Source organism: Gobio gobio (genome assembly GCF_949357685.1).
Source record: "Gobio gobio genome assembly, chromosome: 1".
NCBI lineage: Eukaryota > Metazoa > Chordata > Actinopteri > Cypriniformes > Gobionidae > Gobio > Gobio gobio.
Genome location: NC_137097.1, coordinates 11922398 through 11939915, shown reverse-complemented (window position 1 = coordinate 11939915; position 17518 = coordinate 11922398). Strand labels below are relative to the sequence as shown.

Here is a 17518-nt window from a genome sequence, read left to right as displayed (position 1 = left end):
ATTCGCACACAGCACCGGCAGGAACATCGCGCTCTGACACGGACAGTGTAAAAACGCCCAGAGACTAAAACATTTTTGCCCTATATCTTACATTTTAGGCACACTGTTTTCTATAGGCCTTTTATAGAATTGCATTCTATAGGGTTCATTACACAGTCAGTTGTTGCCCTGCATCATATTTTTCATGACCTTAGTCAGGGGCGGGGCAAGTGCGCTAAATGCGTTAATAATTTTAACGCGTTATTTTTTACCGTAAGTAATTAATCAAAATGTACGCGTTAAATCGACACCCCTAGTTTGAATGAATGATTTAATGACTCACTAAAATACATGTTTCATTACTTTTTTTAACAAATCTCTTGTCGCCACCTACGGGTGTAACAATGTGACAATTTTTATTTTAAGTGTCAAGTTCCTTTCAAAAGGTGATTTACTTGCTACTGTAGACAGTGTTTATATCTAAACCATAAACTTTTTACTTCTGTATCATTTGAATAATTGTAACACAGAAATAACAATAGTGTGGTTAAAAAGACCTGAATATTAAGTCTGCATTTTAAAACAAAGGAGGATGGTTAGTATGCAGACCTGCAAACTCAGAGTAAAAAAGGTGACAGTGGGGGGTGGGGGCCCCCGGCTCGATTTTTGTTGTTGTTGTGATTTTAATATGCAAATTACACATTTCTGAGCGTGACTTAAAGAGAATGACATTTCATATTTTAAAAATAATTTTATTTACAACAAAGAAACACCTGGGGCCTATACCATGAAGCCGGTTTAGCTGGCTAGCCAGATATGTTTAAGCTTAGTTTGTGCCAATCCTGGGTTTTAGGTACTATGAAAGTAGCTCGGCTTTAATCTGTGTTAGTTGCCATGGTATCTTACGCTGCACGGCTACAGTGGTACATACTTGTACGCGGTCAGTGATGCAGAGAACCTTGGAAAAAACACGGTTTGTCGAACCATTCGCAAGGTGGTCCTTGCACTGCAGGGGTACATAAATGGCTTCATTGTGTTCCCAGGACATTTATCGACCATGTCCATAAAAGAGGGCTTTTATAAAATTGCCGGTAAGATATATTGATAGGGTGACGTATGAACAATTTAACCGTTCACATTCAGGTTCTTCTTTTCTTTCCAAAAGGCAGATTTTACTTAGAGCACTTATATATATTATAGGCTACATTAGCTACATATTAAGAATGATTTTTAAATCTTTTTATTTTTAAATCCTATGATAGGATTCCCTAGAGTCATAGGAGCAATAGGCTGCACACATGTTGCAATCTCCACAGCTCTAGGAGAACATGAGGCTGATTATGTGAACAGAAAGTCCTTTCACAGCCTTAATGTTCAGGTAGGGCTACTATACACATGAGATGATTTTTCATTTGCATTGAGATTAACCTTTTAAATGAATAATAACTTTAACAGATAGGACAATGATTTACTGTACATTTCATCTGCAGATGACTTGTGATCATGAATGCATGATCACAAGTTTGGATGCCAAATGGCCTGGCTCAGTTCATGATTCCAGAATTTTCCGTGAGTCTGTGTTGTGTCAGCGCTTCGAGGAAGGTAAATTTGGTACAGTACAAAACATTGTTTTAATTGTGACAATCATTTACACAATTTTACCCTTTTCTGTTCCATGACAGGGCTTTTTGATGGCCTGTTGGTAGGAGACCGGGGTTATGCATGCCAGAGGTTTTTGCTAACTCCCTATCCTGACCCTCAGACAGGGCTACAAAACCGCTTCAATGTGGCCCTCAGTAAAACCAGGGTTAAGATCGAGATGACCTTTGGCATCCTAAAGGCGCGTTTCAACTGCCTTCGGCGCTTAAGAGTGTCACCAAAGCGGGCATCACAGATAGTGGCTGCATGTGCAATTCTGCACAATATAGCCACTATCAGAAAGGAGCGAGTACCACCACAAAACCAGCTTCTCCCCGATGAAATTGACCCCATCACACTTGACCACCCAGCTGGGGCAGCTGTCAGAGATGCAATCACAACACAATATTTTACTTAATAAAAGCACATTGACACTGCAGACTGGTCTCAAACGGTTTTATTGGTCATGTGGCTAGGGAGGAAGAAAGAGAAAGTTAAATTAATAAATATACAATGTTCATATTAAAGTGTTACTTGGTTAAATAAGTTCACATACTGAGATCTGTTTTTCCAGCTGTTTGATCTCCAATTTAATTTTTTTTATTTGGAGCCTCCTCAGCTCACAGTCCAGCTCCTTTAGGGAACAGTCTAGATCTAGACTCCTTTTGTAAAGGACCCTGACAGAGTCTGTTTCCACCTGATACATAATTCCACCACAAACAATCATTTAAAGTATTCTGGAGGTTAAATAATTGTATTTTATTTTTTTAATTTTTTTTATTAAAGTGGCATAACTAGGACTGACTAATTTAGGTCAAGGGTTTTAAGAATTACCTTGTTCACATTCCTCCTATAGCCCATTGAAGCAGAGGCCTCAGTTTCTGGGGCAGGTTGTGAAAAATCCTACAATTAAAAAAAAGATAAGTGTAAGGGCCAGTGACTTTATGATGCATTCAAATGTGTGCCATAATAAAAAGCCCAGTGCATTCACCTCAGCAGCTGTATCAGAACACACAGACAGAGTGTCTTCATATGCCAATGTAAAGCATAACTGTTATAAAGCAGGTTATGTTCATGGTGTTCTGTCTGCTGCATACTGACATCTGTGTGGGAGACTGTGCGTATGTGTGCTGGCTTCAACAGGGACACTGCATTTCCCTCTACTGCAGAACATAGAGGCAGAAAAATTTGAAGTTAAGAGTAATAAAATAAAAAATAGTAATGCATTGCACACATACCCAGTGTCACTTGCTTAGAGGAGCCAGCACCAGGGTCAGATTGCACAGCATCTGTAATGCCATCCATAATCGGCCTCCCCTTATTGTTACTCAGAGCCAACTCCTCCGCCACAGTGTATTCAGGAGGAGGTGGACCTCCCCCAGTTTTACGGAGGTCACACTTTTTTCTGTTTGCTGCAAACAAGTTATTATGATAAAATGTTCACAAAAATAATAAAAGGTTGTGGTAAATACTCACCACTTTGAATTATATTTTTATATTTTGTCTTGATCTGCTGCCAAGAACGTTTGGAGTTGGGGTTGCATCTAAAAGTCAATGAATATCATTTTTTTAGGATGTGATAGCCTATACATTCACATGTACGTACGTATGTATGTATACTCATTTCATTTTAGCATTTAAAACATTTTTTAAATCAAAAGTTGTAACTGTCAACATTAGTGAGGCCTAATGCACAGTGAAGTAACATGAACAATGGTTTTGCCATTACCATTAACAAAGAATAATAAATGCAAATCTATTGTTCATTGTTAGTTCATGTTAACTTATGCATTAACTTATTTTAACAAATACAACCTTATTGTAAAGTGTTACAAGCGAACACATACATATAGGCTGCATTACACTGCAAAAGATGCTCTTCTTATTTAGTATTTTTTCTTGTTTCCAAAATTATTAAATAAAAATGCATTTACTAGTTAATTAAGTGACATAGGATTTATTTGTTTTCTTAAAAATAAAATCAAAATAAAGTGAGTTTTTGCTTAAAACAAGCAAAATTATCTGCCAATGGGGTGAGGAAAATAATCTTATTTCTGTTTGGGACAAAACAGAAATTTTCTAGAAAACATCTTATGTCATGTAATTATCTAGTAAATGCATCTTGATTTAAGAATTTTTAGATATTTAGACTAGAAACAAGACAAAATTACTAAGTAAGAAGAGCATTTTTTTGCAGTGTATATACACATAATTTTACATGAATGACCTAAAGCCTAGAATGTTTTTTTTTTATATATATATATAATTATTTTTTTTACTTGCGCATTAATGCAATCAGCAATTTTCCTCCAACATTCTTCTCTTGCTTTGGCAGCAGAGGCCGTGTTACTGCGTGCTTGAAATACACTTTTATATTCTTCATATTTGTGAAGTATAAGCTCTTGCTCCTCCGCGGAAAAATATATGGCTCTCGCTCTATCCATATCGAACGCGATTGTTTGTTTAGTGCCTACGTCACTCTTTTATGTGCACGCGCGCGTGAAGTAATCATAGCTTAAGGATCAAAGCCTGAGTTGACAGAGAAAGTTGATGAGCTGCGTCATGGTACCAATAAAGCCTGATTGCATCGGTTTGGTTTTGTCAACTCAAAACCAATCCTGTAACCCTGAATTTGTTAAACTACCTTCATGGTATAGGCCCCATGCCTGCACAAGTTATAAACATGCAGTTATTAATCAGTGTTTTATGAATTTGCCAAACATTCAAGGAGAGAAATTGTGTTCATGCGACGAACAACCGTATTAGTCCAAAAAAACAAAAATTGAGATAACCATGTGACTTGAATGTATGTGTGCCACTTTGTATACAGAATCACTCTGGGGGGTGTTCGCGCGACCAAAACTCTGTATTTTAAAATTTAAAATAGTCTCACGCGGAAAAAACGTTTATGTCCACTAACGAAAAATGGAGACGCCGGTTGCTTTCATGTCCGCTGCGGACATTAATAGGCAAAACCTCTGCAAAAAAAGGAGAGCGAACGTGAATGAATGGAAGGACAGAGCAAGGAAGTATTTGAGGAATGCTGGGAAACCCTATGTGAACCGGAGAGGAGAGCAAAAACAAGGAAAAAGTCCACCAAAAGAGGTGAGTGAAAACCCGTATACAAAGTATCTACCTAAAGTTAGTGGTTACAGTCAGAGGGGCGTGTAGGCTCTGTCTACTACAGTTCATATAGCTCACTCTGTTTAAAGGATCATTTCATGAATGGGTCGAAATGAAAGCTGAGAAAATTAGGATTCAGGGGACGTTTTAAACATGTCTGTACTCCTTATAACCACGGAGAAATTATTCGAAACGCTTTAGGTGCGTCTCTAACACCAGCTCAGCTGCGTCATTCATAGATTGTGTTATACGTAACGTTACTGCTGGCAGAATTGTATACATAAACAAACATAATATGTAAATATTATTATGTAAATTCATCCCCAATCTTTAAGATGTTTAGAGTAGAATTTGATTGCTTTATGTCTTCACTGAAATTGGTAAAAAAAAAAAAAAAAAAAGTCATTGACGTGTTTAAAATATTTTGATATAATTTTTGTATCCCGTTAAAATTTAATGCAACACGTTGTTTTGTAATATTGTATGCTATGTTATGTTTGTTACTTGTTATTTAATAAATAATAAAAATAAATTAAAAAAAGGTAATAAAAAAAAAAAAATGCATTGATTGTGTAAGCTGATATTCTAGCAAGTAACCTTAATAGCTGCTAATAGCTCTAGTTTTTATAGCTAAAAAAAAAAAAAAACGCTAATGTGACTTTGTTTCTGTTAAGGGCAAGGTGTGCAAGGAGACGTGTCCCAGGCAGTGTTCAAGCCTAACAGATGAAAGAAAACTCCAGCTCTTCACAGAGTTTTATGCTGTCTCTTATGAGAGGCAGCAGGCTATCATTCTCTCTGGTTTGGAGCAGGTAGGCTAACTTAAGCAATTCATGACCATATCATGTCAACAGTATGCAATGCATTACAATGTAGGCCCATGAAATAACCAGTGAATTGAATACTACTGTATGCCTTCAATTCACTAAGACTGCACATGTGCTTGATCACTGTAAATGTTAAATTTTGTGAGGATGGATGAAGGATGACCAGCATCAAGTAGGCCACCAAGTGCATTAAAGACCACAGCGCTTTGATGCCCTAAAAGGCACACACATGGCTTATTCATTCTCCTAACCAAAGCCTACTCACATACTTAATGACCTTAACTTGACAGCATACGACAGCTAGCCTGCTACGCTATGGTAAATGTATTTTTTTTTCTTTTTACTTCTAGCACAAGGTGAGTCGCAGACGACCACGTGGGCCTGACACTGAGAATACTAAGAGGAAGTACACCTTCAAGTACAATGTGCAACAAGGAGGCCAAAGACTTGCTGTTTGTAAGCTTACATTTATGTCCGTCTTTCAACTGACCAACAGTCGCCTACAGGCAAGTTTTCTATAGCCTAGCATTTTCCGTTTAACTTTTCATTACATGCATGATTTTAATTAGATACATTGTCCATAACATATTTATTTAAAGTTACATATCTTTGAAAAGGTTATTCAAGAAAAGTTAGGCAGTCAGTCTGAGGGAACAGAGCAGGTAGCTAAAGTCAGGTCTCCATTAGAGGACTTCAGAGGAAAACATAAGAACAGGTAAGTAAAAAAAAACAAAAAAACTTCACCTCAGGAAAGATTAATGTGTATTTAAAATGGGTCATTTATGTAGTAGAAATGTAAAATAATTTTTTAATTTGGAGCCTTCTAGACTGAGAAAAGTCAGAAAATTATTTTTTGATTTATGGGGATGAAAGACAACAACTCCCAGAATGCACTGGGACACAGAGACACACTGGTCTCGTAGGCTATCTCTCACGGAGGAGAATGCACATCAACTGATCACTTGGTTAGCGTTCATGTAAACACTACATTCAGATTCACAAATCGTAATAAATTCAGTTAGATTTGAACAAAAGATGTGCATGTAAACAATGACGATTTTTGCGTCATCGCAGGATTTTTTCCAGACAAAAAATACATAAATCTCTCGTCTCAGGGGGACATGAGGGAGGAAAGCACGGTAATTCGAAAATACTACAGGTTTTCTACTGATACAAAGCTTAATGCTAAATCCTGAAGTATCCCTTTAATGACTGTATGTGAAAAACAAAATCCTATAATTTAATGTCAAAGAAACAATGCAATTTTGCAAAACAGACCAGCATAGTTTATTATATTTCCCGTGTTCATGAGTTGTGTTGTTTATTTTTTAGGCCTCATAGCATTCATCCTGCAGTGAGAGAGGGGATAAGAGAGCATATCCTGAGCTTCCCACGCCAACCGAACCACTACTCACGGTTGAAGGGAGATGTGGAGAGGGAGTACCTGAGCCCTGATTTAAACCTGCTCCGCATGTTCCGCCTGTACAAGGAAAACAATCCAGCATCCGCTGCAAAGTTCTGGCTCTATAGGGACATCTTCAAGCAGCAGAACCTCAGTTTTGGGCAGCCAAGAAGTGACACTTGTGCGAAATGTGACGCCCTGTTCTCAAAATTAACAGCTGCTACAACAGATGGAGAAAGGTTGAAGATCGCAGCCGAGAGTGAGCTTCACCACCGGAAAGCTGAAAAAGCGTACACCCAGTTGCAGGCTGACACAGATTGGGCCAAAGCCAATGATGACTGCCATGTCATTTGTATCGACATGCAGGGGGTAGTGTTCACGCCAAACCTGACACACTCCAACGTGTACTATCAACGGCAGCTGGCCAACTACAACCTCTGTATCCAGGAGATGGGCACTGACGATCCTCCTACAATGTGCCTCTGGCATGAGGGCATCGCTCACAGAGGTTCCATCGAGGTGGCAAGCTGTCTTTTGAAGTGGGCAGAAACATCTTTCGCTCCCCTAGTCCAGGCAAAGGAACGGAAGCTCATCATCTATAGTGACCGATGCTGTGGGCAGAACAACAACTGGCGAGTCCTAAACCTCATGGCCCTGCTCGTATCTAGAAGGTACTTCAGTCAGATAGAGCAGAAGTTCATGGTGTCTGGTCACTCCTTCCTTCCCTGTGACCGTTCATTTGCCACGCTGGACAAGAGGCGTAAGGTGTCCACACTCCACACCCCCAGCGATGTTGCCGAGATGATCCGTGGAGCCAGGCAGCAGCATCCATTTAAAGTAACTGAGATGAAATGTGCGGACTTCAGGCAGCTTCCTGATGCAACATTGTGTAGGTAATATGTTGTCAAATATGTTTAAACTTAAATAGACTACCTATATAAGTAGTTATGTCTCTTTGTATTCATTTGTCCTGTTAGTGACGTAATGCGCGTCATTGATAAAATGCGCAACCAGATGTTCGAATAGTTCGAATATTCGTGCTTTTTTTAGAGGGAATATTCGAACATCATTTTTGAGCAATTTTGACAGCCCTACTGATCCATGGTGTGTCCACACAAAAGGGAGCCACAGCCTTTACGAGGGATGGAAGACCTGGCTGATCACCAAACAGAGGAAGAATCAACCACCTCCAGCTCCCTTGTTCTCCACCACGTATGCTCGTGCTTACGAGGACCCTCTGCCCTTCAAGAAGGAGAAGCACCGTGACCTTATGAAAATGCTAGCCTACATGCCAGCGGAGGCCCAAGCATTTTATGGGACATTAGAATGTGAAGAGTAGCCTGGTATGTGTAGGTCATGTGCAGGGTAAGGTGGGGTATATTGTGTATATTGTGTAAAAGTAATCATAAAAGTAGTTGTAGCTTATCTTGTATGCCTTATCTTATGTTGTATAATAGGAATATATAGGTATTTATTTATTTAGTAAATGAATGAATGGGGTGATTATTTATGAAATGTATTATAAAAGTTAAAGGAACAAAAAAGGAAGATGTATATGTAAACTAGCATATGGAACTATAGCATGGAATGATGATGATGTATGTATTGTAAATATGTATTGTTTACTGTTATTACTGTTGTTTATTGTTTGTATGTATTGTTTATTGTATGTACGGTTTATTGTTTGTACTGATGTTTATTTTTTGTACTATAAGTAGGCCTATGTATTGTTCATTGTTCGTACCGTATTGTCCGTGTTTGTGTTCTGTGATTTACGTTGGCAAAAAAATAAAAGAAATTGAAAGAAAGAAATGCTTAATATTTTCTTTAAGGTTCTGTTACTGTATTAAAACTAAGATAAAGCAATCAAATCTCCAGTGGCTTAAAATGATAGGATGAATTGGACTTATACTGTTATTCCACATTAACTGGACATATACTGTTCTTCCACATTCCAGAAATGTAAATTACTCTAACTTTTTATTTTTAATATTGATACTAAAAAATATTATCTCATTAGAATTGGGAAGCTTTTGTTGTCTATCTTCAAGTAAAAAAAAAAAAAATACATATAATATTCAGAATCCAAATAAAAAAAATGTATTATTCAAAATTTGCAAATATGGACTTATATGGTTCTTCGTCTCAAGCCCTCAATTGTCCTTCGAATGATTTCACATTTGAAAGCAGAGAAGCTGGTTCGGACCTTGGAGCTTGACCTTTAGCTCTTACCCGTTTTCCACCATGGCAGTACTGGTTCTAGTTCGGAGCCAGAGCCTAGTTTCAAGCCTAGTTTGTCTTTCCACACCCAAAGCACCAGCTCCGAACCAGGAAAAGTGGTTCTTAAGTAGCACCAAAACATTGCTGGTCTAGAAGTAAGAACCGCTTGTGTCAGGGGCTGGAGGCTGGGTTACCGTGACCAACAAGACCAACACAAACAAACTTGTGACCGCCATTTTTTAAATAGTAGCTAATCGAGCTAATAGCTGCTCGATTGTAATCTCCGTCTATACAAATTACGGCGAGCTGCACGAATGTGCTGGATTCGCTGTGTTTTGATGCAGATGTAGGATCGTAAAGCCATTTGCAGCAATAGTAACGCAACGTTCGCCATTGTTGAGGGAAGGCTTGCTCGAGATGCATCGGCGCTGTGCAGAACGATCGCCGTATGACAACGAGAGCAGACGACTCCTTATGCTTTTGATTCATTCATGCGGTGTTTTGATATCATACGCTGATCGTCTGCACATCGCTGGTGCATCTCGGACAAGCCAGGTGTGTTTGTGTTTCCCGCTGCCTCGCTAGAGTCGCTGAGAAAGAGGAGACGTATACAGTGACGTAAGAACTGGCTCTGTGGTGGCTCTCTAGCCCGTGGAAAGGCAAACCGGTTCTTAGAAGACTCCTCACTCGAACCAACTAAGAACTGGCACTAGCACTAGCTCTGAACTAGCACCCGCTTCATTTGGTTCATGTCCATCACAAAGGCCAAATCACACAGCCACTTGCCATCACTGAGTTCCAAAACAGGTTTTCCCTTAATCTCCATGAATTGTTTAACTTCTTCCCTCAGTTTATAAAACCGTGTGAGCATATCTGTGCGACTCAGCCATCGCACCTCACAATGGTAAACCAGATCTCCAGACTCAGACTCAAGACCACTCAGTAACTCTTTGAACTGGTGGCTGTTTAGCCCTCTGCTTTTGATGAAATTAATGGTGGAAACGACAGTTGTCATTACACTGTGGAGCTTCAGGGAATGCGCACACAGACTCTCGTTGTATGATACAGTTCGGCGGTATTTGTTATGTCCGTTGTTTCATCGCAGGCCAGAGAGAAAAACTGGATTTTTTGCTGTCTTTCAGTGTTGTTTCAATGTCTTGTGCTATATACGTAATTCGTTCTGCATTGGTTCTTCGAGATAAACTGACACTTTGGAACAGTTTTACTTTGTCTGGTGCTAGCAGCTCCACAGCGCCAACAAGACACTCTTTCACAAACTCTCCTTCTGAATGAGGTTTCAGCTTCTTCGCTATTAGCTCGCTCACCACAAAACTTGCATGAGTAACACTGTCTCTGTCAGAATGCATTCTTGTGAAAACTGCTTGTTGGGCACCCAAACTTTATCCAAGCCTATTTCTCCTTGCAACTCATCCAGTTTAGCATGTTTCGAGCTGTAATGATGCTCGAGATTGGCCTTTTTCATCACTGCTAGCGCATCCCCACAAACTAGGCAGACTGGCTTGCCTTTCACTTCGACAAAAAAATAATTGTTTGTCCATTTTTCTTGAAAAGCCCGACATTCTGCATCTACTTTTCTTTTCTTGACTGTCCCCATTATGCATGTCAGCAATGACAAACACTCGTACCTGTTGCGTTCACCCTGACTGTGACCCGGACATATATTATATATTTATTATCTAATATAATTAGGGCTGCAGCTATCGATTCTTTTTGTAATCGATTAATCTAGCACTTAATCGATCGATTAATCGGATAAAAAATGTTGTGTGTTGAGAGGGAGAAAAAGCTATTTAATTTATTAATATGCACAACAGGTTTCATGCTGTAATCTAGCCCTGACATCAAAGTAAATATCTGTGTTATGTAGATTTCTACACCTGCAGCATTTACCATAAGGCTACTAACAAATAATATATAATTTCTGGGGTGAGCCTATTTGCTATGGTAACCTAGCAACCTGTGTGTGTGTGCCGTGCATGAGGAAGCAGTCAAACCAGTTGCTTCATTGCAGTTTGGTCCGGCAGAAATACATACATTAATTTTCAATAGAACGCTGCATTTGGCTTGCATCACTTGCATTGCGGTGCATTTTAGGTGAAGCATCCGTTCGAAAAATCGCGTCACAACATCACGTCCCGGTGTATACAGTGAATGCATGCTGAAATTATTGTTGCGTGGCTACATAAAAGTTGCATATGTGATGCATTGCCACTATTGGTCTGACTGGCGTGAGAGAGACGAGGGTGTGTGTGTGTTCTTTTTTTAGTCTATACTCTCTTCCAATTGAACGTGAAAACGTTTACTACTTAAAAACATCAAAGCTAAACATCATATCTAGTCAAACCGCATCACGACATCGCTACAAATACAGTATGGGGTTAAAATCAGCGAACATCAATGTATAGGCTTAGGCTACGTTTCAGTGACGCTTGGTGAACCAGCATGGAGTGGCATAGGCTTAGGCTACGGAGTGGATGTTTTTGGTTCAGATGCTGAATCATTGAAGTCGTTCTGCTGTGGAATGCCAGGTATACTTTGCAACAGACACATTGCACCTTGTTCTCTTCTTTTTTAAGAATGTAAGGATCCCAAACTTTTGATATTCTCTGCCGTTTATGGACATCTTTACTCTCCGCCATCTAAATTCAAAATGTATCACGCGCTATGGTGTGCTTCCGGAATTTAACAAGGCATCGAGGCAGAGTTTTTGCCTCGTGGAATTTTTGTAATCGAGTAACTCGATAAGTCGTTTCAGCCCTAAATATAATATATAATAAGTAAGGGATAATGTACATCCAGCTGGTTGCTATCGCAGAATAAACCCCGACAGAGTGATCAGGACCCGACGCGAAACTCTATGAAGTAGAGCTTCGGCCAATCGCCTTCCGTATTCAGTTTATGGGAAAAGTGTTGAAAGTGCCTCAGCAGTTCAAAGTCCCGGTCGTCAGATGTAGCGTGAGTATCTTGAAGGCACTTTCAACACTTTTCCACGGAAGGCGATCAGCCGGAACTTAATTAAGTTTTAAATATGGATATTTTTCTTATGCAAATGCGTGGCTTGACTTCAGAAGGCCTTTATTAACCCCCAGATCCGCACGGAGCACGTTATTTGATGGACAGATGCATTTTTATGGATATATAATGCTTGGATTAGCCAGGACTTTTTTAATATAACTCAGATTATATTCGTCTGAAAGAAGAATGTCATACACACCTAGGATAACCTGAGGGTGAGTAAATCATGGGCTTACATTTTTGGGTGAACTATCCCTTGCAGTCTTCCATTGTAACCCGTGGTAGTGTTTTTGACAGTGGAGTGACACTTTAAGCATATAGTACCGGTCAAGATAACTCTTAGTACTTGGATGGGCGGTGTGTTATTCATTTTGGCAGTTGTTATCTGGCAATAACATACCGCTGGAATGCGCGATTGACCAATCAGAATCAAGTATTCCACAGAGCCGTGTAATAATATAAAATAACAATTATATTGACAGTAATGCTGTTTACTTTTTTGTACATATTTTTTTTGTTGTAATTCTGAGGGTTTTTTTTGGGGGGGGGGGGGGTTTTGGGGGGGGGGGTTTTTGCCTCCCAACGATCACCAAAATAGTACAATCGAGAAAAAACGATTATTTTGCCTTGCGTTCTGAATGAAACGCGCATGCGCTCATCCGCCCCTCCCGAATTAAGCCACAATCTCTCTCACCCAGTTCGTGAGTCTCGTGTGCATATCATCCGCTGGAATTTAAAAACTCGGCGCGAGTAAAGATGGCAGAAGGAGGGCAGTTACAGCAGCGTTTGGTGAGCAAAAAAGGCAAAACCAACTCCGTTGTCTGGGAACAGTTTGGCTTCGAGGAATCAGACGACGAGCAAAAACATGTTACGTGCAAGATTTGCTACATGGTAGTGGCTGCAACGCAAGAGAACACCACGAATTTGTTTAACCACTTGAAAATTAAACAGAGTGACCTATGACAATCTAATAAAGAAACAAAAACTGACGAGAGCAGGGGTGCCGTGTAAACGTCCTTTTTTCCCCTCATATTTTTCAAAGAATTCTCTCTTTGTAAACTTTGTTCAATGCATGCGAGTGCTGCCGTATGTTTGAATATGACCAGTCATTTTCACCGTCGTCACCCGGGTTTAGTGCCAGAAGACGCGAATGAGAAGCCGCGCGCTGTGAGAAAATGTATCTGTATCTGATAATGTATCATCCGAGAGCGCGCACACGTCTCTCAGCCCGCAAATATTGAGTTCTCTTTCAAGTCTTGCTCTTGAACGGACAAACTCACACAAAACGTATGTCAACATGTCCATCTTGATGAGTATCCTAGCAGACATAGTCTGTATATGCCTTAAGTGAACCCCAGCTAACACAGTTACGTTGTGAAGACGTAACCGGACCAGACCATATTCGTCGTAGCGACGTACCACATAACGTTCCAGCGACGTAACTTTGTGATTCCTGTATTCGTCGTGGCGACGTTATGTGGTACATCACAAGAACGTGATGAGGACGTCTCAATGACCAAACTGGTATGTTGTGAGGACGTTACATCAAAGGACCATATTAGTCGTAGCGACGTACCACATAACGTTCCAGCAACGTAACTTTGTGATTCCTGTATTCGTCGTGGCGACGTTATGTGGTACATCACAAGAACGTGATGAGGACGTCTCAATGACCAAACTGGTATGTTGTGAGGACGTTACATCAAAGGACCAAATTAGTAATAGCAACGACAAAAAATACACTTCATAGGCTTACATTTAATCAGCATTTATTGTGTTACCTGTGCTATTGTGTGTGTGCACCGCATGGCTCAATGTGTCACACACGTGTTCCTCAAGAATCAAACAACTAGAAAACATTTATATAATTTATTAATCAGCAGTTTGTTAATGACATTTCCCAGATAATAAATAATTAACATATCATTTTTTACCATATACATTTTTTTTAAAATTTAACAAAGTTATTGAGAAGTGACAATTTGGCATTGATTTTAATTAATTTGATATTGGAAAAAAAATGAAAACAAATTTCTACTGAATCAAAAAGTCTTATTCGTTTTCAAAAAGTAGGAGTGTTTCATCATCATCATCATGTTGCTGCACACCTTTTCTCTGGTCCTGCTGCTGCAAAATGAAAAGTATATTTCAGTTTTATACAATTCATTGCACATAATGTTTTTTCATTTGACTTTTACATTTTTTGAAATTAAGTGTTACATTCAGCTGGTCAATATAATTTATTTAAAATATGATGTTTAATTATATTAATCATGTAAGATAACTATATATATATATATATATAATATAAATCCATAAATAATAATTAAATTAATTAATTAATCTTAATAAATACATTGAAAATGGCAAATTTTAAAACTAACAAATGTAATTGTATTTACTAAATGGCTCAAATGCAGGAAACAAATAAATGCAATAGTGAGTTTATTAAAATAAGTGGATTAAAAAATAGGATAGGGATTACGTGAGAGAACCAGTTCTCTTCACACTTCATAACAGTAGGTGGCGACATGCACCTATGATGTTGGTTCGCAATCCTCTAAACAAATGATGAAGAACGGACGGTTGTTCGGGAGTTGGTGAACGAAACAAGAAAACTGCAGCTGCGCTCTATGTGAGTAACCATGAATCATATCTTTCATTTTAATATTTTATTTGTTACTATGAATGTCAGATGTCAACTATATGTAAATTATGACGAGGTGAGATGCGCTATAGCTTATATAGCCATGGGTTTGGTTTAAATATTTATTGCTAATGTTTATTATTAAATGTTTTTCATTTGTTTAATAAATCTCATAATGATGGCACATCACTATATCATAGTCATAGCTTTTAATTCTATCTCAAATTATTGGTCGGGCAGGGGGTACTTCGAATCAAATACAGTTGGAAACGACGTAGACCATTAATAACACAGACTGTTACCAATTGTTTTTAATTAGTATTTAAACATTCTCTGTGATAATTTTTTTATTTTTGTAAAAAATATTTTAATAACACGGTTTTGGCGGTTATTGAGTTCTAATGACGGTGTTCAACTATAACCGTCGGTCTCATGGTTAGCCTAGATACTAACCGTCACACCCCTAGAAGAAAGCCTTAAGTTTTCAAAAATCATTAGACTATGACCCACCAGATGACTATGTGGCCAAGATATGATGTAAGTTACATTGCATTTTGAGCAGCATTTGCAGACTGTCATGCTATTGGCCATATTATGCCACTGCAGTAGACGCATATCGCAGTATTAAGGCTAACGATTAATCTATTAATTGGTCGTTATTTAAACGACGATCGATCATGGTAATTCGTGAAAATAGACAACCCTAATAATAACTATTTTACAGAAAACTGCACAAAAGGAGCTTACATTCTGACACCTTGCTGGAGCATGCTTAAGTGTGTCTGCCACAAAGTCCTCCACTGTTGCTTGCTGGATTTTAGGATTGGACATCATCACTGCCTCTGTAAAATTCAATTCCATAAATATACAGCAATGGTTTAAAAAGTACTGGCAATACAGGTTTTTTTGTGTCACTAACATATTGGACTTACTTTTTATGACCTTCTTAATGTTCAAGTTTAGTAGTGGTTTCTTCCCTTTCTTCCCTTTCAGACTAAACTCCTTCCAAACACTGTAGGAGGCCAGTGCCCGCATCACCCGCCGGGTGTTTTCCCCAGGGTTTGGACCTCCAACAAGACTTAAATGGTGTGTCTACAAGATGGAATACATTTTCAAAATGGTAATAACTTTTGTTATTTAACTTAATTCTAACACTTTTTTTGGCATTTCACGGATAGTTCACTATTAACATACCACTCTATTCCGAAATGCCTCCTCTTTAATTTTTTCTTCAAGAGAGAGGAGTTCCTCCATAGTTCCACACACATCAAGATTCATCTCCTCCACTCGCTGACTAGTCCCATCACCCAGGGCACGAGCATAGAGTTCATACAGGGCTGCTGTTGAGCTCCTCATCGCCTTCATCTCACTCTCTATGCTGATGATTCTCTGAGTGAGTAGGCTCAGGAGGTGATCTGGGAGAATCAATATTGATTAATTCAAATAAAGGTAAAAACTAAGTTTCAAATTATGTTTTGCCTTTACCATTCTTCTGGGTTTCTCTAGGAGGCGCAGGTCTTAATGTTGCATCAAAACTTGATGTTGAACCTTCAGGTCTTGAAGGCGTTAGTGTGGTTGGTTTGTTGGGTTTAAATGCGGGGGGAAATGGCAGCTGAGGTTCCACTGTAAATTAGAAGTTAATTACTAAAAAATAGGAACAAACGCATAGCTATAAAATATACCATTATTGGTATCACTCAACTAATGAAATTGTGGTATTCTGAAAACCCCAAAACACTTTAAATATGAAAATGTGCACAAGTGATAAAGTAAAAGAATTAAAACTAAGAAAGGCCTACCAGTTTTTGTACAGTTCACCCGGCTCTTCTTTTTGGGGTGAGGTACTGAAGTATCTGTAAAAAAAAGAAAAAAAAAAGAATTAAAGTTATTTTAGAATTACTTTAATTGTTTACTTGTTAACTTATTTCACATTCTCAGGTTCATACCTTCATCAGAGCTGCTGAGATACACTGGACGTTTTTTCCTCTTGGGAATGTCATCAGAGCTCTCCACAGAAGACTGCACAGCTGCTCTTTTGGACCACTTTTTAGCGGTTTCATAATCACCTGAAGTACAAATACAGTGAGTATAATTTAGCATTCAGTAACAGTAGTTGCACTAACATTTTGTTTGAATGATCCTTTAAAGTAAAATGAAATACCTGTTTCTGCAAACACTCTAACCCTGTGCCTGGTCCAATTTGTTTTATCAGGAAGTTCAAGTCTTTTAATTTTTTTGGTCACATTAATTGGTGGCCAGTAACAATATTGTACCTGCAATAAAATAGTACAATTAAATTATGAAAAAGATATTGTAGAAGTAGAAAATAAATTCAAACTGAAATATGAAAGCAAAAGTAACTGAAAATCTAACTCAAGTAAAAAGTTAAAATGTAAATGTAAATGTTAATAATTTAGAATTGTACTCAAAACATACTAAATGGAACTGACATTCGTTGGGAGAACAATGGGTTAAATTTGAAAAGAGAAAGATGAGGAAAAAAAGAGAAGAGTTGTCCTTACAAGGAGGGCATGAAAATAATTTTGTAAAAAGATTAAAAGGGCTTTACAAAAAAAGTGCATGAAGAATTTAAAAAATGCACTGTTATGTTCCATAAAAGAAAGATTTGTCAATTTTGATTTTCATGGT

At 38.4% G+C, this 17518-nt stretch overlaps 2 protein-coding genes and 1 long non-coding RNA gene across 3 annotated transcripts in view; 1 reads left to right on the top strand and 2 right to left on the bottom strand.

Moving 5' to 3' along the window:
• The window catches only part of LOC307131184, a 403239-nt gene that overhangs the window by 16627 nt on the left and 369094 nt on the right, over nt 1-17518 (bottom strand). The window lies entirely within an intron of this gene.
• On the top strand, nt 572-2035 carry LOC307135565 (putative nuclease HARBI1; the record flags this gene model as incomplete). The annotated part of the gene is made up of 5 exons (XM_079832139.1): nt 572-610; nt 869-1070; nt 1242-1357; nt 1470-1581; nt 1662-2035. 5 exons carry the CDS (start codon nt 572-574, stop codon nt 2033-2035), a joined length of 843 nt encoding a protein of 280 aa, XP_079688265.1.
• Nucleotides 14077-17518, bottom strand: part of LOC307131170 (uncharacterized protein) — a 129203-nt gene continuing 125761 nt past the window's right edge. Inside the window, exons 3-10 of the mRNA XM_079824673.1 lie at nt 17031-17142; nt 16816-16935; nt 16669-16722; nt 16355-16492; nt 16064-16284; nt 15802-15961; nt 15617-15711; nt 14077-14349 (exon numbers count right to left, since the gene is read on the bottom strand). Of these exons, the coding sequence (XP_079680799.1) occupies nt 14275-14349; nt 15617-15711; nt 15802-15961; nt 16064-16284; nt 16355-16492; nt 16669-16722; nt 16816-16935; nt 17031-17142 (975 nt within the window). The 3' untranslated portion in view covers nt 14077-14274. The remainder of the gene's footprint in view (nt 14350-15616; nt 15712-15801; nt 15962-16063; nt 16285-16354; nt 16493-16668; nt 16723-16815; nt 16936-17030; nt 17143-17518) is intronic.